The sequence below is a fragment of the Aethalodelphis obliquidens genome, unplaced genomic scaffold, assembly GCF_003676395.1.
Source record: "Aethalodelphis obliquidens isolate GAN/ISIS:26980383/991018 unplaced genomic scaffold, ASM367639v1 scaffold55, whole genome shotgun sequence".
Classification (NCBI taxonomy): Eukaryota; Metazoa; Chordata; class Mammalia; order Artiodactyla; family Delphinidae; genus Aethalodelphis; species Aethalodelphis obliquidens.
Window position 1 is genome coordinate 1,744,062 of NW_020837999.1, and position 20,762 is coordinate 1,764,823.

The window sequence follows — 20,762 nt, forward strand, 5'->3', positions numbered from 1 at the left end:
TACTCTCTTCATTGCGGAGCACCGGCTCTAAGCACGCGGGCTTCAGTAATTGTAGAACGTGGGCTCAGTAGTTGTGCCTCGCCGGCTCTAGAGCATAGGCTCAGTAGTTGTGGCGCACGGGCCCAGTTGCTCCGTGGCCATGTGGGATCTTCCCGGACCAGACCTCGAACCCATGTCTCCGGCATTGGGCAGGCAGACTCCTAACCACTGCACCAACAGGGAAGCCCAGGATCCTCTCTTTAAATTGAAAAAATAATGCTTTTTATTTGCCACTCTTCTCTGCAGAGTTCAAAGTCCTCAAAAAGCATTATTTTCTTGACAGAAACTGACACTTTTCATAGACTTCTGCTGGGAAATCAATTGAAGAGGCTAGAAAACCTTTGCACAGCCTATTTTTAATCTTGGAAATAAGCTAATACACCGATTCCTTACAGCCATCACTGTGACTTTTAAAGAGAAGATGTCCCTGAGTTGTCTGTCAAGGCTTTTCTGGTAGCTGTTGCAAAGGGAGTCCCTTCAATCAAGCCACAATGTCCACTCAAAAGTGCAGAGATATCTGGGGTGGGTACAGTGACAGAAGCCGTGGTGAAGCCTAGCGTCCTATGTTTGCTATTTGGATTTCATCCTGTAAGTGGTTTTAGTCCGAGTTCTGGATTTAGAACTCTCCTTGCGCTGTACCTCTGGAAAGACAAAAACAATTATTGTAGTAACAATATATTTACTGAGGACTTTTAACTTTATAAAGCATTTAAAAAATTCTGTTCTGCATGAGTAAGCCCCAAGCTACAAACTATTTGCCCAAAACTTGACTCTACATTGGTTATTGGGATTGAGAATGCATTTTCTCAAAGTTTCAGTGTAGTCAGTTAGTGGGTCCTGGAAAAGAGCAGTATGTGGTCAAGGAGAGAAGAGAAAGAAGAAGAATATTTCTTCCTTCCAGTACATACCCCAAGCTTGGTGGGAAAAAAAAAAAAAATTCAAATAGAGCTAGTATCCAGAATCCTCCCAAATCCATCACTGTAGCCCTTTTGTATCTCCTGGTCCGTCCCTCCAGTGTCCCGTGCACAGACCCTACACAAGCCCCACCCTTGGGATGGGTGCAGGAGGACTTCTGCTGTCAAGCCTGCTCTCCCTGGCTGCTCCATGACACCAAGGTTCTCAACTGGAATCCTTCCAACTGGTGCTGCCACCTTCATCCCACATTTGACAGTCACCTTGTTCATACCCTGTCTTGCCCCCATTCCTAAATCATAAGCCTCACTTTGATCAGAGACTAAGCCATATTCATCTGTGTAAACTCCCCTCTCGATTCGTTTCTTCATTAATAACTCAGAACACAGTGATTTACTAATTGTTAAAAATGACATAAAACAAAAATAAATGTCTTCCTACTCTATCCAAATCTCTTTACTCAGCATTCACAAGGCTCCTACCTTTGCATATGATTTTCCATTCCGTCACTGCACAACTATCAGGAGAGAAGTGATCTCCCCGCACTAACTCGTATAAATATGACCCAGTATATGCCATATGCATGTCAGATTGCTCCAGGGGTGTCTGCATTTTTTAAAGGAGCTGCCTGCTAATTCTAAGAAATGTCTAACTTGTGGGTTTTTCGGAGAAATGTTCAGGTCACCGCATGGCATGGGGACTGCCTTGCTTAGCAGCCAGTTTCCCTAAGCTTTGCAAGGCTTCTCATCCTCTACTTTTGAGCCCCTGGCGATGACTTTGATGAGGGTGTGGAGGAGGGGAAGAGTGGCAGTAACCTAACCTTGTGTAGGTTATTGTTTGCAGGTTGGGGCCTAACTGTATATCGTTATCCTCTAGCTAAAATTATTAAAACCTTTAAATTCTGGATTTAAACTAATCCCCAAGACTTTTATGGAAATGGACAAAACTAAAGTCACTCATTCCATGTTCAGGTAACCGCTCTAGTTTAACACATAGACCTTTTGTGTGGTTTGCATACAGTATTTAGTTTTCTGTAAACTGGAAAAAGTCTAGTTTCCAGATTATCAGGATAAAATTACACCACAATAGGAGAAGATACACTTTTTTTTTTTAATTCATGAAAACTCCCTCACATATATTCAGACGTAAAGCTAAAGGATTTTCACACCTGTAATGATTAACATTTTACCAGTTCAGAGTTAACAGAAGGGGAGAAAATGGGCTCACACTCCTCCTCCAACACTGATATGATATACCATAGCTGGGCCAGAGACTGTGAGGGGTTGGCTAACTTACTGCTTTTGCTGGGGGGGCATAGGTAGAGACAGGGGTGACAGAGAAAACAGAAAGTAGATATCTGCCCAGTACTACCCCTGGCACCAGGACTTGTCCTAGGAACTGACGCAGGTTGAAGATGAAAGCAAAAATCAAAAAACAGCCTCCAATATTGGGGATATTAAGAACTGCTTGAGGGCAGATTATAGATTAATTACAGGTAAGAAAATGAAGAGTTAAATTCCTTTTCCTATAGAATAAAGAAGATTATTTTCATCATAGACAATCCACTAAGTACTAAAAACTAAAGACAAAATTCCCCACAAACCTCTATCAACCAGAGACAATATATACCAATGTTTGGGCATATTTTGTTCTGTTTTTTTTTCTAGCTTTAAAATATTGTATCATATCCTGTTTCCTGCATTTGATATTTTAACATAAGAATTTCTCATGTCATTACAAATTCCTTGTAAATACCATTTTAATGGTTGTATAATATTCAGGTATTTTAACGTAGCATAATTTATTTAATCTTTCTTCCATGATTGGAAAGGTAGGTTGTTTTCATTTTTTCTTCTTAGATACAATGATACACTGAACATCTTTGTGCATTAATTTTTGTTTCTGTATTTAGGATTATTTCCTTAGACTAGATTCTCAAGAGTGAAATTATTAAGTCAAAGTATATGTGTATTTTTAAGGCATATCCATACATACACTCAAATTATTTTCTGAAAGAGCTATATCTGTCTGTCCACCCACAAGTATTATTTGTAAAACTAATTACTTTGCCCCCTCTGGCCAGCATTGTATTCTTTGCTTTTAAAAAGCTTTGCCAGGGCTTCCCTGGCGGCGCAGTGGTTGAGAGTCCACCTGCCGATGCAGGGAACGCGGGTTCATGCCCCGGTCCGGGAAGATCCCACATGCCGCAGAGCGGCTGGGCCCGTGAGCCATGGCCGCTGAGCCTGCGCGTCCGGAGCCTGTGCTCTGCAACGGGAGAGGCCACAACAGCGAGAGGCCTGCATAACGCAAGAAAAAAAAAAATCTTTGCCAGTTTTATAAATAAAAATTGTATCTCATGTTAGTTTATTAGTTACCATTGTTAGTCATTTGGTTTTCCTTTTTGTGACTTGTCTGAACAAGATAATTATATAATTATATGTGTGCGCATTCCTAGGAGAAGTACGAACTAGTAGATCATCACTAAAGATATTGATACTCTTCTAAAATATTTATGACCCAATCAAATTTTTGCTCATAAATACAACCTAAATAAAGCAAAATGAGAAAGCAATCCTCACCTTTCTTTGGAGATTTTGAGGCTCTTTCTACTGGCCTGATTTCTTCTTCTTCATTTTCTTCTTCTTCAGATTCCTTCTCTTTATACTTCATCAGTATTTCCTCTAGTTCTTTCTCCAGTTCTTTATTTCTTATAAGGGTATAATGAAGTTTTTCATTCACATCATCAAACTTCTCCTCTGCTTGTCTGGCTCTGCTTTCAACCTCTCTGATGTGGACAAAATCCAGAGAAACATAATAAAATGGAAAGGTTTGGAAAAGTGCCTTTCATATCTAGAAACTCATTATCCAAAAAAGGCAGTGGGATTAGAAGAATATATCTGAACAGTACAAATAAGGGAAGCAGCAGCATCAATGTTTAGCCAAGAATTGGGGGCCTAAGGGCTACTCTGGATGGTAATGTCAGAGTGCAGACATGGTGTGATTTAAGAATACAATATATTTATCATTTCTTAGTGAAATCTGACTTTTGGGTATTTGGAATTCTCCATCAATAGCCAAGGAACCCCTTTTCAGTGGTTAATCGTGGCTTCTCTTTATTGATGTGATCCAACAAACAAATAAAATAGTGTCCCTTCTTTTCCAGCACCTTTAAAACCAGATCTTACAATCAAGAAAACCAGTTTGAAGTGTGTTTCTTAATTACTAGGGCACAAGTTATATGTCTATATTCTCTTCTCATAGCTTTCTTAGCTATTTAACTCTGTTGTCATTCCTACAATTTGGGTTATGTAACCTTCTTTCCTGCACACAACAGCTTCTCCCAGTTTCATATATTTCCCTAGTTCATCTCTTAGAAACATACTGAGTTGGATCCCTCCTAACACTCTACTCCCACCCCAGATATACACATACACACTTGACTTCCTCCATCTTCACTGTGGCTGAGGACAGATGTCCCTCCTGGAGCAGTGTAGTTCACTGCCTCTAGCAGAAGATTTGAAGATACCCATCCCACTTGTAAGGAAAAAGGAAGCAGGAGAACCAAAGGTAAGCCAAGAAGCGTGCATTTCTCAGCTAGACCTCCTGGTCAGCAATCTTTGTCTTCTTACCATTGTGGTGTCTCATACTTACATTAACTTCTCCTGCATGCGTTCAATTACAGCCATTGTTTCAAGATACCTTGGGGCCAATGTACCTTCATTAGCTGATTCTCTCTGACAAAGAAAGTAGTACTATGAATGAACTGAGAGTCCCAAAGATAAATAGCCTCTTTCTTCAGTATGTTCTGGACCAAGCCTTCTTTTTCTACTATTCATGTTTATATAGCACATGATTAAGCACACTCTTTTTTTTTTTTTTTTTGTGGTATGTGGGCCTCTCACTGTTGTGGCCTCTCCCATCGCGGAGCACAGGCTCCGGACGTGCAGGCTCAGTGGCCATGGCTCACGGGCCCAGCCGCTCCGTGGCATGTGGGATCTTCCCAGACCGGGGCATGAACCCGTGTCCCCTGCATCGGCAGGTGGACTCCCAACCACTGCGCCACCAGGGAAGCCCTAAGCACACTCTTAATACCAAAGAAGAATAGGGATTTCCTGTGGCCAAATACCATACCAGCTTGCAAATTATTCACACTCTGGTGGACATAAATTTGATTAGAGTTGTAAAGAAGAAGCAGGGAGAACAATATCAACAGAAAGAAGCAGGGAAAGAAGAAAAGGTTTAAAAAATAAAGAGAAGGGTAAACATGTTTCTTTAATTAAGTTAAAGATCAAGGAAATTAACTATATTTATCTTATTAATAATTTACTTCATTAAGCACATAACAAATTGCAAATTGCAAAATTCAATAAGAGCTTTCAGTTCCTTAGGGAACTTCATAAATATCAAGGCAGAGAAAATATGAAAAAAATAAAACAAAACCTCTTTTACTTATTTTGACTCTATATTCCAGAAAACAAAATAAGAGGAAGACAAAAGAGAAAATTTAGAAGACAAAAACTATAAGCATATTTTAAAATGAATATTATGAGATATTTTCCTAGAACTGTGTACTTTAAAAAATCTCATTTATTCATGTTTCCCAAACAGAGGCAAGTAAAAGTTAAACCCCACCTTACAGATGGAAAGGGAGATCTAAGAGGATAGGCAGCCTGCCATAATCACAGAATGATCTAGCTGATTAAAGCAAAACCCTCATCTAGGCCTCTCCATCCTCAATCACACATTCCGTTGCACTATGCTCGCTGTTTCTAAAAGCGAACCAGCGAAAAGAAACTGTATCAAACATTTTCACTTTTACTCTAGCTCTTTTACTCTCTTCTTATTTTCCCAGTCACATATTTTCCTCTTTCTGTTTTGCTTCCCCTTTGGGCAGTTTGTTTGGGAAGTAAATGCTGTCATTGTTCAGCCTGGACCAGCAACCTGTGATGTGGCTGTGCCTATACAGCACATACTACTAATTTATTTGTTCTTTGAATCCAAAAGAAAGGCTTTCAGAGCAGAGGCATCTGGAAATGCAGTTCCACACATGATTTATATAGCTGCATGAAACAGTTTTAACTGTAGGTGGAAACCAAAGTAAACCAGGACTGTACTCTGCTAACTGTATACATTTGAGCCTTCCGACACTCTACTAATTCAACAGATAGATATTTAGTTACAGTGTGTGAGGAAAACATCCCTCTGTTTTGACACCAGCAAGTACAGATTAATGTTCTGTGGTCCATTTCAAACCCTCCAGCAGGAAATTCCCATGGTCCAAAATGCTGGACGTTGGGTTTCTAGAATTATGGCCTCCTCTATGTATGCCAGGTGACAACCTTCCCTGCATCACCCATGTACCGACACAGATGCCTCAAGGCTTATCACAGATACTGCCTTGGGCCCTCTTCTCATATTTTGAAGCTTCCTCTGGCTTTTATGCTCTTTTACCTGCTGTATAATAGAGACAGACGTGGGCCGCACGGCTCTTGGAAGCAATCGCATTAGACCTTTCTTGTTCGTGCCAACCTGCTGTAGCTTGGAGCTAGTCTCTCTCTCTGACTCTAATTATGCCTTTGGCCTTTTTGGCTTGGTCTTCCTGAGGTTTGACTCTATTAATGGACTTTAGATTGGACTAATAGCTCTGGCTTGAGCCTATCGCAGGGAGGATCTGGCTCTAGACCCAGTTGCTCGGAATCCAACACTCAGTACTGAACTCCTAGACAGCCACAGCGGCCCTGTCACCTTTGGACATATTTTCTGGAACCACCAATTCCAAGGACTCTTCCCTGTTGCTGGGTAAGTTAGTTACTGCTCTTAATACCTATGCCTGGGGTACATGGTATTGTGGGAGGAAAACACAGGCTTCTAAGGGCCTCCTTCAGCTTGGTGAAAAAATACTGCTGATCCCCCAAGTCTGGCCCCTACTCTCCCTTCCAAAGGAGTTCATAGGTGATCCAGCAAAATCTCCCATTTTCCTCATACTTACAACTCTTTACAGACAGCCAAGACCTATGGTTTGAAGATAGGCCTAAAAGAGATGGTTTCTAACAACTTGCTTGTTAAAGTAGCTGAGCTGTAGGCAACCCAACTCATGCAGCCAGGCGGCAGTGCTTAGGGTCCACTGTAGCTCTGAGCACTTTGGGTAGCCTCAGGGAGAGCCTGCTGAATTTAGTCACCCCATACTTCCACCATTCGGTTGCAGTGTTAGAGCTCAGCTGCTTCTCCTCCAGGGGCAACTTTGGAATGAGTCCAGTTCACAGAGGGCCACAAGGGGTGCCCTGCAACAGGATCTCAGACCTGATTAAACTGGGCTGCACCTGAAGGCAGAGCGGCCTTTCCCCAGGATGAGCAGAGGCAGAGTCAATGCTGCTTACTGGGGTCACTTGATTCACCAGTGAATCAGGCAAGTGTCAAATTGGGTATTGCCTGAAACAGGCACAGCAGGCCAAGCTTTGTACACGGTTCCTGCTTTAAGTATGGTCTTCAGGAATTCCCACAAAGTCCTAATTTCCAGCGAATTGAGGAGAGTTTGGAATAATTGATAGTTCACCCCTTCTCCTCCTAGTTATGGTGGACACTAGGGCATCAGGTAACGATATGAATGAGGCCCTGGTTTAGCAGGCCAAGCAATTAGCCTGTCCAAGGTGGTGGTGACTTACCACCACTACTCCTGTTATCACTCATATCTCAACCCCCAGAAAATCCTGAGCTGGAGTCATTTGAAGGAGGAGATACGAGGAGTAACTGGAATTCTCCATGCTCAGGTCCCTAGCCTCCCAGTGGTCTGGAGCTGCTTCTCACTAGAAACCCAGGACCCAGCTATCTCTTGGCGCTCTCCTGCTCTATAACTCAGCTCCCAGAGACAAGACAAGTTATACCTGCAAACCACAAGGTTTCTGCTTCCCTATCCCTTCCTTCCTTTTCTCTTTCCTTCCCCAGTGTCAATCAAACATACTGCCTCTTGGGAGTTGTTTTCAGACCAGAAAGAGAGAGTGCCACTGCCCAGTAGGACTGGTGCCTTGGATCTGTATCCTTGCTAAATGGTTGCTTATGTTCTTAGGGCCAGAGGCTAAGTGTCTGTCAAAAAATAAATAAATTTTTTTTTTTTTAAATAAAGGAAAAACAAACAAGCAAACAAAAGCAAAAGAAAATTTTACAGTGAAACTTTAAACTGCCCTCAGGGAGCCCCAATGTCTTTGTGAATGGAAGAAGCACAGAGCCAAGGCCCTCCCTGCCCCATGAAGCCTGCAGTACAGTCCAAATCAAGATAGCACTTCCCCCCAGCTCCGCTTCCTGCCCCGAATCTATGACTTCACAAGCCAGGTCAAGGACTCTCCATTCTCTGGGTACCAACATCTCCAAAGATCAACCTTGTCTTCACTTGCCTAGCACAATGAGGGCCCCTCTGTTTGAGTACCTCGTGATCCCTTTCTACCTGTCCAGTGGTCCGGCCACCATCCCATAGGATGAATGTGATTCTTCTTTACCTCCAGGAACTTGCAAGTACATCTGGATGGCATCTTAGTCTACTCCCCAGGCCTTATGGTCAATGAGAACCTGGACAGTTTGGTCTTCAGTGATCTATAGTAGAACATTAGCAACTTTTCAAAGCCTAGAGATAGACTTTCTGGGCCCCATCGTCCTCAGGTGAGCTAGCCACATAGCACCACACTGCTCCAGATGGAATTCTGGCATCCTGGAGCAGAAGTCCCACACCACCAAAGACAAGCACCACACCCTCCGTTTTGCCCCAGGCTACAGGTTCCTATTTTCCTGTCAGCTTCCTGACTCACTCTGGACCTGACCCTGATGCCTTGCCAGGATAGCATAGCAGGGTTTTCACCTCAGGGGAGCAAATCTGGGGCAGGAGGGCTTTGGGTGGGACTCCTGGGGGGTTCTCAAATAGTAAAGTGCTACCCTTTACCTGCCTTTTTTAAATATGTCTCATGACATTGCATTTGCATTGCTTACCCTTACCTCTTTGCCTCACAGTCTTAACGACTGACATATTAACATATCATTTTAGAAACTTGTTGAAAAGGCATTATTTTGGGAGAATGTGATCGTAGCCTCCCCCCACCCACATGTACCACTCTATCTCCAATGTTGGCAGCTCCTGCCTGACTCTCCACATGGTATCTCCCAGTTCTTCCTCCCAGAGTTGGAGTCTATTTCCTACAACTTCCCTGGACATACATCCCTGCAATCTGCCTCTACTTTGGACCATGCTGCCACTTTAGTGATCTAGCTGCCATCCACCAGGACCCTCACCACAGCTCCTCACCCCGACATGCACCAGTGCCTATTCAGATGCGTCAGACTCCTAGCAATGAAATGGTTCTTAACTTTGGGGTTGAGAAATTTGATGATGTCTATGGATTTCTGGCACATACCCCTCTTCCCCAAGAAAATGCACAGTATGAAAACACATACAAAATGGTGCATACCATTTCAGGGGATTAGTGGGATGAAGCCCACCCAGAGACTCCTAAAGTCATGGCATCCTGTACAGAGAGATACCAATCTAGAGCTGACTTCAGTGTGAATGGTCTTAGAACATTTGTGAAGGAATTTTAAATCTGCTTTCCTACTGAGTTTCCATAGCTACTGTCTAAAGGTTTCCAATTTCCCAATAATTCTTGTGGTATCCTCTCATCACAGTTATCAACAGAGCCTGCTGAATGAATATATTTAAAACTTGGTCAAATACTGACCAAGACATTGTTAAGTTAAGGAAAGGGATGAAATGCTGATTTTAAAGTGAGGTTTAGGACTTCCCTGGTGGCACAGTGGTTAAGAATCCGCCTGCCAATGCAGGGGACACGGGTTCAAGCCCTGGTCCAAGAAGATCCCACATGCCACAGAGCAACTAAGCCCGAGCGTCACAACTACTGAGCCTGTGCTCTAGGGCCCACGAGCCACAACTACTGAAGCCCGAGCACCTAGAACCTGTGCTCTGCAACAAGAGAAGCCACCGCAATGAGAATCCCACACACCGCAAGGAAGAGTTGGCCCTGCTCACCGCAACTAGAGAAAGTCTGCGAGCAGCAACGAAGACCCAACACAGCAAAAAATAAAATAAATAATTAATTAATTTAAAAAATAAAATAAAATGAGGTTTAAAGAAGAGAATGAAAAGTTTTTATAAAGCTAAGGTGAACAAATGAGTTTTTCCAAGGATGATGCTGGGAGAAAAAAATATCTGGAAAATATATTATTCAGGAGTTCCCTTGGAAAAGCTAAAAGTTATGTTAGATCCGTATCATTTTTACAAATGTTAAATTTCCTAGTTGTTTTTTTTTTTTTTTTTTTTTTTGCACTATGCGGGCCTCTCACCGCTGTGGCCTCTCCCGCCGCGGAGCACAGGCTCCGGACGCGCAGGCCCAGCGGCCACGGCCCACGGGCCCAGCCGCTCTGCGGCACGCGGGATCCTCCCGGACCGGGGCGCGAACCCGCATCCCCCGCATCGGCAGGCGGACTCCCAACCACTGCGCCACCAGGGAAGCCCTCCTAGTTATTTTTTTCTCTAGTTTTGAATTTCCTAGTTGAGTTTCAGCTACATACCCAAGAAGGCAATACATCTGTTCCAAACAGAGGTTGGGAATGGACATTTCCGTCTACTCCAATGACTCGAATGAGTTTTTCCTTCTCTGTAGATGTTGAAGGTTTCTAGGGCACAGAAATACCACAGACGTGTTAGTGAGCTGGTGTGTGACACAGTGGCCTGGCAAGTTGCCTGGCACCATGTCTGAAGCTTTTGTTTTCCATTTGCTTTAATCATTCAACAAGCATTTTTGAAGACTTACAGGAAACACTGTGGGAGAAATTAGTGGGGATGGGGAAATGGGGACAAGGAGAGATAACAGAAAAACAAAAAGGATTTCTTCCGGACCTCAGGAACTCACAGAACAGTGGGAGAGATAAGCAATAAAATAATTATGGTCTACATGATTACTTTTAGCATAGAGGTGTATTCCGAGAGCTATGTGCACCCAGAAAAGGGCCCTGCATTGTCTAGACACTCAGGGATTTTTTTACAGAGAAAATGATATTTGAATAGGAGTTTGTAAAATAGAGAGAAAAGGGCCTGAACTAAGGCCACAGAAGAAGGGAAGGAGGGGATTTGAAAGGTATGACAGATTTAGTGGCCAAAAAATAATGTTTTCCATTTATTTTGCCTTTTATATGCCAAGCACTGTACCAGAAGTAAAACAGAAGATGCTGGTGAAAAGAGGCTTCGGTGTTATATAATATTTTTGTTCTGTTGTACTGCATGTAGAGTGAGTAGAGGATCTATGTCACAGCCTGGGGTCATGCCAACATTTAAACTACTCACAGAAGAAACACCCCAGGGAAGTAAGTTAAGACAAAATGGAGAGTGATCATGAGTTCTGAAAGCTAAAGACAATAGTAGTCCACCCAGGAATTAGCAAGGGCTCTTATGCCAGACTGAACTAGGTTTGAATGCTGGTTCTGCAATTTATGGCTATATGATTTTCAGTAAGTCAGTCAACCTTTCTGAGCTTCAGTTTTCTTATCTGTAAAATGGGGGCAATAATATTTACCTTGAGGTTGTGTTGTATAGATAAGAGTTAACATGTGCAAAGCATATAGGTCATGGTAGGCACACCATTATCAGTAGTTACCATTGTATTTTCATTACTATTATTATTACAGATGCCCCAAGAAGGGTTGTTTTTACTACTAATGCCACAGCAGGGGTGGAGACAGGATAAGGAGAAGAGAGGTGTGGATGGCCTGGGGGGAGTGAGAAAAGGCAGCTCAGAATGGGAGCTGAAGAAGTGGAGACAAGGAGTTTAAACAACTATTTGAAAAATATGGCAATGAAGGGATAAAGAAACAGCATCAGGGTGAGAGGTAGACTGTGTAGTTAACAGTACTATAGGTGAATGAGGCTAGTGAGAAATGGCTGAATTTAGAAAGGAAGAGGAACACCCTATCCTTGGAAAATAAAGAGATAAGTGTGTCTGCAGGTATGATTAAACCTATATGAGGAAAGGAAAGAAGTTGAAGAGTTCACTCCAGATGCGCTATTTCTATTTTCAATGGTGTATATATATATATATTCATTCTTTAAAAATATAAAGGAAAAGGAAAAAAATACTAATCTTACCTCTTCTGCTTTCTCTTCTTCCTTTTCCTCCTCAAGTTTCTTATCCTCCATATTTTCTTCATCCTTTTTAAGAAGCTTGCCTGTTTCAGGCGTAGTTACTTCTTTTACAGTATCCTGTGAGACAAAACAATATTATATTATAGCTTAGTGGATATAAATATTTTAGCAGAATACTAGCAATGTTTCCATTCAAAAGTATTTAATGAGCATTAATTTTGCAACTGGGCACCGTGCTAGTGATAAGGATACAAAGGTTAATAATAATCCGTGCCCTTAAGCAGCTTACAATTCAGTGGACAAGAAAATGCTATGGCTACATATAGTCACAGAGTAGGAGCACTTAATCCAGATCTGGTATTGGGCAGGGGTGAAAGAGAGGGTTAATCAGGAAGGTTTCCTGGAGGACATAATGTCTGAGTTTCTTCTTGAAGGATGAGTGAGGAGAAAAAAGATGGCACGAGGGAGTTCCAGGCAGAGAATGTTATTTGTACATGATTGGCTCTGAGAACAAAAGCAGTTCAAGAGGACAGAAACTTAGAGGCAGATGGGCAGGGGCACAATCACAGAGGAAGGGCTAGAATATTATGCCAGGGAGATTGGATTTTGTCCTGAAGGCAGTGAGATACCTATAAATCGATTGACCTGTTTTGCATTTTAAAACAATCACTCTAGCAACAGGCGAGTAGATTTAAAGAGGAGGAAGGAAGGGAAGGTGGGGTGATTGATTGAATGGATATGGAATGGTTAGGGAAAGGAAGCATCTTGAATGTCACCTGGTATATACACTATATACCACTACATAGGCCACTGCATAGATGATAATGCCATTCACAGAGATAGTGAACAAAGTTAGATAAGCAAGTTTGGGAACATAGATGAATTCAGATTAGGCTGTGTGAGTTTGAGGCACCACTAGGATAGCCAAGTGGAAATAAGTAAGTAGCTGAATTTGTGGATCTGAAGTTTAGATTGGAGGGATTTTGGCTAAAGGTAAAGATTTAACAGTTATCTACATTTAGTTAAAGCCAAGAAAAGAAATTATATCGCCAAAGAAGAACTTGTGAAGTGACTAGAGGATGAGGCCTTAGGACAGGAACCTAGTCACATAAAGGGTCAGGGAAGAAAGAGGAGCCTGCAAAGGAGGGTAAAAGTTGCCTCAGAAATGTGAGAGGGCCACCAAGAAAGCCAAAAGAGAAGAGAGAAGGAGTAAACAGTGTTGAATATCTCAATGGAGTCTGCACAAATATTGACTGAAGACCATCCTACAGAAGTTTATTGCAGCAGTGTTTATAAAACAAAGCTAGATATAAGCTCAATGCCCAAGATAGGAAAATGCATTTAAAAATTATGGTATAAACCATACAACAAGTTATTTTATAGCAATTTAAAATTATGCTGTAGAAATTATATACATGGTATAGAAAAATATCCACAATATATTAGGATATTTTTCCAAAGTGAAAATACCTTGTTTTCATAACACACTACTGATGTAAAATATTTGAAAGCTACAGAGAAATTAATAATCTGAACCCTCACAGGTAACAACTTCTATCACTTTGCTGAACATTCTTCTACTCTGCTTTATATACATATAAACGTGTTCATACAAATGAAATAATAATATACGTTATGTTCCCTAATCTACTTTTCTCAATAACATATCATGGCTGATTCTTATTTCACTACATAATCATCTATTTTATCTGTACAGAATCCTATTATTTGAATGTACCATAATTTATGAAACCAATTCCCTATTGATCAATATTGATATTGTTTCTGGTATTTTGCAATTATAAATAACGTTGTAATTAATATTCTTATACAGATATATGTTAGAATTATCAGATAGACTACATAGTTATACTTACACTTTTAAAGAAATAAGAGATCGAAACTGTGAAAGGTTACAAAAATAATCAGACTTGAAAAAGAACCAAACAGAACTTCAACAATTAAATTTAAAACTCAACAGAAAGCTTTAATAGCAGATTAAACTCAGCTGAAGAGCAAATTAGTAAATTGGAAAGTAAGTCAGAAGAAATCATCCAGGATGCAATGCAGAGAGACAAGGAGATAGAAAATATGAAAGAAGGTTAAAAGACATGGGGGACAGATTCCAATATATATCCATTCAAAGTTCCAGAAAGAAAGGAGAGAGCAAATATAGTAGAGACAATAATTGAAGAGATGATGACTGAAAATTTTCTAAATCTAATGAAAGATACCCAGCCAAAGAGTCAGAAAACCAAGAGAATCCCAAGCAAACTTTGAAAAGAAAATCTTCACCCACATGTTTCAGAGTGAAACTACAAAATGCCAAAGACAAAAAGAGTATCTTAAAAGTAGCCAGAGGGAAGAGATGGATTAACTTCAAAAGAACTGACAGGGCTTCCCTGGTGGCAAAGTGGTTGAGAGTCCTCCTGCCGATGCAGGGGACACGGGTTCGTGCCCCGATCCGGGAAGATCCCACATGCCACGGAGCGGCTGGGTCCGTGAGCCATGGTCGCTGAGCCTGTGCTCCGCAACGGGAGAGGCCACAACAGTGAGAGGCCCGCGTACCACAAAAAAAAAAAAGAACTGACAGCTGGATTTTCAGTTGTCAATTTGGTAACAATACAATCCAGAAAACAGTGGAAATAGTATCATAATACGTGCTGAGAGAAAAATCATCCTAGAATTGTATACCCAGAAAAAAAAATTTAAGAATGAAGGTGAAATAAAGATATTTTGAGACAAACAAAAATTGAGTTTACCTCCAACAGATGCTCACTCATGAAAACGCTAAAGGTTAAGGCAGAATGAAAGAGGAGAAGAATTATTCAATGCAATCAGACAAGAAAAAGCAATTAAAGACATAATAATTGAAAGAAAGAGGTAAAACTATCTCTATTTATAGGTGATTTGATTGAATATCTGGAGAACCTGAAAGAATCTATTGAAAAACTACTGAAAGAATAAAATAATTTAGTAGAGTCACCATACATAAAATTAAAATACAGGAATCAGTAATACATACACAGTTACCAATTAGAAGATATAATGGAAAAGATCTTATTTAAAATACCAAAAAATAAAATAAAATACTCAGGCCTACCTTATAAGCAACGTGCAAAATGAGCAAACTATAAAACAGTACTGAAAGGCATAAAAGTAGACATCCTATATCTCATATTCTTCATAGAACAGCTCAACAGCATAAACATGTCTGTTCTAAGTTAATATATAAATTTAATATCATCCCAGTTTTTAAGAATCATATATTTTCTAGAGGTAGATTATATAGAAGAATAAGTAAGAGAGAATAGCCATAAAACACCTGAAAAAGATCAGTGAGGAAGGGCTGGCCCTACCAGATCTAAAAATGTATCATAAAGCCTCAATAATTAAAAGATTGTGGTGATGACTTGTGAATAGACAGATTAAATATAAAATAATAGAAAACCCAGAAATAGACTTAGGTTGAATATAGCTATTTTCAAATATTAGAAATACTGTAACAAAATAGATGGAAATACTATAATGTAGGAGACAAATCAGCCCTTTCATATCAACCCAGAAGACTGAACTAGGACCAGTAGGTAGAAAAAAAGCTACAGGGAAACAGGTATCATTTAGTTCAATAAAAGAATAATGTTCTAATAGTCACTGTTCACCAAAAACGAAGGGACTAACTCTGAAAGTAGATCTCCATCACTTCAGATACTCAAACATAGGCATAATGATCAAGCATAGGTGTTATACTAAGACTGACGCATCAGATGGTTGGTTGAATTCAACCACCTTTAAAATCCTTTTTGTTCTTAAGTCTCTGTGATTCCGTACAGGTTTTGAATTTTTTCCTAGATCTGATGTGCAGCCAAGATCATGTCTATGGTACTTCACTAAGTTTCTAAAACTGTACTGTAATTAAGATGTATAATGTTGTTGAGATGATTCAGTGGTTAATTCAAAATAATTCTGGCCAAGACGTGGGCAGCAAAGAAAAATGAGAATTTGTTAAAGGTGTATAATTTAGAAAGGTGGTGTTTCTTCAGTGTTTAAATGTAAAATAAGGGAGTTCCCTGGTGGTCTAGTGGTTTGGATACGGAGCTTTCACTGCTATGGCCTGGGTTCAATCCCTGGTCGGGGAACTCTCACAAGCCATGCAGTGCGGCCAAAATTCAAAAAAAAATTTTTTTTAATAAATCAATTAAATAAAGGTAAAATAAAAGTGCTTCAAGTGTGTAGCTAGAACCTTCCTTCTTAGACCCAGGAGCATTGACATATATGCCATCAGATCATACCTATATAGTTTATGTCTCTGATAGCAACGGGAGCTTCTTCAGACTTTGCTGGAGGTGAACTTCCTCAAAGAGACTGAAGTAAAAATAAAGATTTGTGACTGCCATTAAGTACATGATATTCATTGACTTGGGATCCTCAGTAAACAGGTAGTTAAAACTACAGGATTAACATAGTAATATGGAGAGTGTAGAATGAGAAGGGAAAACAAGCCAAGGACAGAATATCAACATTTAAGAGGCAGGCAGAGGTCAAAGACTAAAAGAAGGAGTGTGGAAAGGAATAAAGAAGTAGGAGAAAGACGGAATTTTGGTCTTGCAAGGAGAGATTACCAAAAAAGTGAATGGTTAACAGGATCAAATGCTACAGAGAAGTCACGTTAAATATGGGATTGGAGATACTTAGATCTGGCAATAAGGTCATTAGGGACCTTATAGTAGTTTTAGAGTTTTAAGAAAAGTGATTGTGATAGGAAGGAGGGAAAGTAGTAGTAAAGAAGAAGACAATATCAAGGGGCATATTTTTTCAGATGGGAGAGAGACCATGTTTATAGAGAGGAAGGCATTAAAGATACAAAAGAAAGAAGACAATGTGCATGGGATTAAGTACTCAAAGGAAGAAATAACCTTGGATGGGAAGACTGAGACTTCAGTGTGAAGGGAGGAGGGAGGGTGCGTGCAGAAGCAGAGAAGTCTGAGGCTATGACTCAGGAAGTGGCAGGTAACTCCCCTCTGAAAGCCATCCTTTCCTCAATAAAGTAGGAGGCAAAGTCACCCTCCAAGAAAGTGAGGAGAGACGTTTGGGTGATGATTCTCTTCTTTAGAAGGGAAAAGAGTTGCCAATGCTCTTGGTCACAACCAAAATTCTCTTCTCATAGAGCAAATGAATGAGGATTCAAAACATTGACTGGAAAAAGTCACAGTACCCTTATCTATTGAAATACAGAAAGAGCATGAATAATGACCAGTGCTAACACATGGCAAATACCTCTTCTCCAAGTAGGTGCCATTTTTCTTCATGTGTCAGTAACTTTATTTTCCTGCCTTTGAGACCAGAAAGGAGGTGAGAGCATGTGGTGATCCACTCATAACATTCTCTCTGAAAAGAGATAAAAGATAATCACTAGCAGAAAAAATCAGATTACACCAACTCATTTATTCACTCACTCCTACTGAGGAACTGCTAAGAACAATTCCTCTAAATATAACTCCATTCAATTAACTTTGTATCAGTTCAGTTCAAAGATTTGTGCAGAAGTGATTTTCTATTAATATAGACCTAAATCATATCATCTCTTATTGACAGTGTTTGGGATCTGGGTTGAAATGGGACAAGTAGTGAAGTGCTATAAAACTAGATGCAGAAAGATTGTTGGATTTACTAAGGCCTAATGGTTTGCCTCAATAAATGTTATGCAACTGACCAGGGTCAACTATAATTGTATAACAACAGCAAACACTTACATGGCACTTTATTATATGCCAGACTCTGGTCTAAGTATTGTGCATTATCAACTCATTTGATCCTCATTATGAGACTATTACTATCCTCATTTTTTTTTTTTTTGCGGTACACGGGCCTCTCACTGTTGTGGCCTCTCCCGTTGTGGAGCACAGGCTCCGGACGCGCAGGCTCAGCGGCCATGGCTCACGGGCCCAGCCGCTCCGCGGCATGTGGGATCTTCCCAGACCGGGGCACAAACCCGTGTCCCCTGCATTGTCAGGCGGACTCTCAAACACTGCGCCACCAGGGAAGCCCTCCTCATTTTTTAAGATGAGGAAACTGAGGAATAGAGCAATTAAATATCTCGCTCAAGGTCACATATATTACATTTATGCGCTGTGCTTCAATTCTAATCCAGGTGGCCAGGGCTCTTAACCACAACAAAAATATTATTTCCCCTGCCCCAATAAAGTGAATGAGTAAAGAGTTGAAGCACTTTTTTGGAAAAGGTGCTCACCCCTTATCTATTGAGATACAGGATTTCACCATAGCAGGTCTCATCCCTGCAAAGAGAATAGAAAAACTACATTTACTTTACCAAGATCTTCTAACAGCTAAGATCTGGTTTCAATGTTTAAAAGATGCATTATTCCTTATTAGTGAGAAAAAGCAGAGGGAACTAGGAAACATTATTTCCTCTGGGGAAGGTGATCTGTTCACTCACACCATCAAAAAAACTGTACCATGTGGTGAAATAATTACCCACCTTAGGTCCTTGAAATAACCCATAAAAAGCAGTAATACGTCTCACATTTTTCCCATGATTAGACGTATTTATTTATTAATTTATTTTATTGATTTATTTTTGGCTGTGTTTGGGTCTTTGTTGCTGCACGTCGGCTTTCTCTAGTTGCGGAGAGCGGAGGCTACTCCTCATTGCGGTGCGCGGGCCTCTCATTGCAGCAGCCTCCCTTGTTGCGGAACACGGGCTCTAGGCACACGGGCTTCAGTAGTTGTGGAACGCGGGCTCAGAATTTGTGGCTCGTGGGCTCCAGAGCGCAGGCTCAGCAGCCATGGCTCACGGGCCTAGTTGCTCCGCGGCATGGGGATCCTCCCAGGCCAGGGCCCAAACCCGTGTCCCCTGCATTGGCAGGCGGACTCCCAACCACTGCGCCACCAGGGAAACCCTAAACTTATTTTTAATTGTGGAATTATTGTGAAATGTCAGAGCCAAAAAATTTTAAAAATCAAATCCAAACCCTTGTGTTATGGATAAGGAATGGAAGCCTCTATAGGTAAAATAAGTTTACCACAGCTCTGTTAATATCACTGGTAAGTTTAAATTCTGCATTCAAAGGGTTAGGTTGATGTCTTACTGCATATCAGAAAAGAGGGTCAAACAAGGGAGATGAAAGTGTTAGGTTCTAGTCCTAAGTTCAACTAATTGGTTGTGACTTCTTGAATAAACTCTTAATAGTCTTCATCTATTAAAAACAAATGAGGTTGTTGGTTTACTCTAGATGACCCCTATACACTGGGTAGCTGGTAAAAACATTCACTGGCAGTGGGGGGGATTCCCTAATTTGTAGCATTTGTTGATTTCCATAGTATATACTTCCACTATGGCAATTTCAATGGTATTCATTAATTCAGTATGTTATCACTGAATGTGGAATTGGGAAGAGGTCTGCACGGTCAGCTCTTGTGAGCCAGCATGAGCCTGCATCATACCACTGCTCCTAAAGATCCTTCCAACTACAAAATCTGATGCATATTTTAACTTTATCGTGTGTAGAACAAAAGCATTTGTTAATTTTGCAAATAGTAATTATATTTTAAAAGTCTTAGTTCTTCAGGGCTTCCCTGGTGGTGCAGTGGTTGAGAGTCCGCCTGCCGATGCAGGGGACACGGGTTCGTGCCCCGGTCCGGGAGGATCCCACATGCCGCGGAGCGGCTGGGCCCGTGAGCCATGGCCGCTGAGCCTGCGCGTCCGGAGCCTGTGCTCCGCAACGGGAGAGGCCACAACAGTGAGAGGCCCACGTACCGCAAAAAAAAAAAAAAAAAAAAAAAAAATCTTAGTTCTTCAGAGTTAACTCACCATCCATGAGAAATAATTAAACTATTCTCAGCTGTATTTGCATTTTATGAAGCAGATCCTAGTCATTTTCTTATAAACTTATGAGACATTGAAAATACTACCACAGGGGGCTTCCCTGGTGGCGCAGTGGTTGAGAGTCCGCCTGCCGATGCAGGGGACGCGGGTTCGTGCCCCGGTCCGGGAAGATCCCACATGCCGCGGAGCGGCTGGGCCCGTGAGCCATGGCCGCTGAGCCTGCGCGTCCGGAGCCTGTGCTCCGCAACGGGAGGGGCCACAGCAGTGAGAGGCCCGCGTACCGCAAAAAAAAAAAAAAAAAAAAAATACTACCACAGGACTTCTGATGGGGAAAATATCAGTGGGAGTCTTTTGATAAAAGTTTCATGGTAATCTATAGAGTCAAGCAAATTTTCCATAGAGGTAAGCAAGCTTTCCTTCAAAACCTTCAACATCACCTTTGACCAGCTATAGACAAGGATAGCTTGGTTGCCAATCAATACACGTGGATCTCCTTCCATCAATACTCTAATTCTGATAATGTCTGATTCAGGGCTGTGTTAATAAATGCTTCCTGTGTGAAGTAAAAAGACTAAAATTCATGTCTGGGGTGAAGGAGGATTTAAGAAGGGATGGTCCTAAATGTTAAGCCTATTATAGTGGATCAAAAACAGGAGAACAAAAGGTTACAGGGGTAGTCTTTTATAAGTGATGAGACTATGGTGGTAATGTAGTTATAAAGAATCCATCAGGAGTTCTCTGGTGGTCCTGCAGGTAAGACTCCAAGCTCCCAATGCAGGGGGCCTGGGTCCGATCCCTGGTTGAGGAACTAGATCCTGCATGCATGCCGCA

The 20,762-nt window shown here is 41.2% G+C and overlaps 1 protein-coding gene across 5 annotated transcripts in view; it reads right to left on the reverse strand.

Annotated features, from left to right (window-relative positions):
* Window positions 1–238: 238 nt before the first annotated feature.
* The window catches only part of AXDND1 (axonemal dynein light chain domain containing 1), a 77,667-nt gene continuing 57,143 nt past the window's right edge, over window positions 239–20,762 (reverse strand). For 4 of the 5 annotated variants that reach the window (XM_027086183.1, XM_027086182.1, XM_027086180.1 and 1 more), the window contains 6 exons: window positions 17,363–17,473; window positions 12,089–12,202; window positions 10,519–10,623; window positions 4,603–4,685; window positions 3,531–3,736; window positions 239–680 (listed from right to left, as the gene is read on the reverse strand). In XM_027086183.1, coding sequence (XP_026941984.1) covers window positions 610–680; window positions 3,531–3,736; window positions 4,603–4,685; window positions 10,519–10,623; window positions 12,089–12,202; window positions 17,363–17,473 — 690 coding nt within the window. In that variant the 3' untranslated portion in view covers window positions 239–609. Of the gene's footprint in view, window positions 681–3,530; window positions 3,737–4,602; window positions 4,686–10,518; window positions 10,624–12,088; window positions 12,203–16,377; window positions 16,451–17,362; window positions 17,474–20,762 lie in introns of those variants that run through there. The other variant, XR_003428514.1, reaches the window with a different exon arrangement.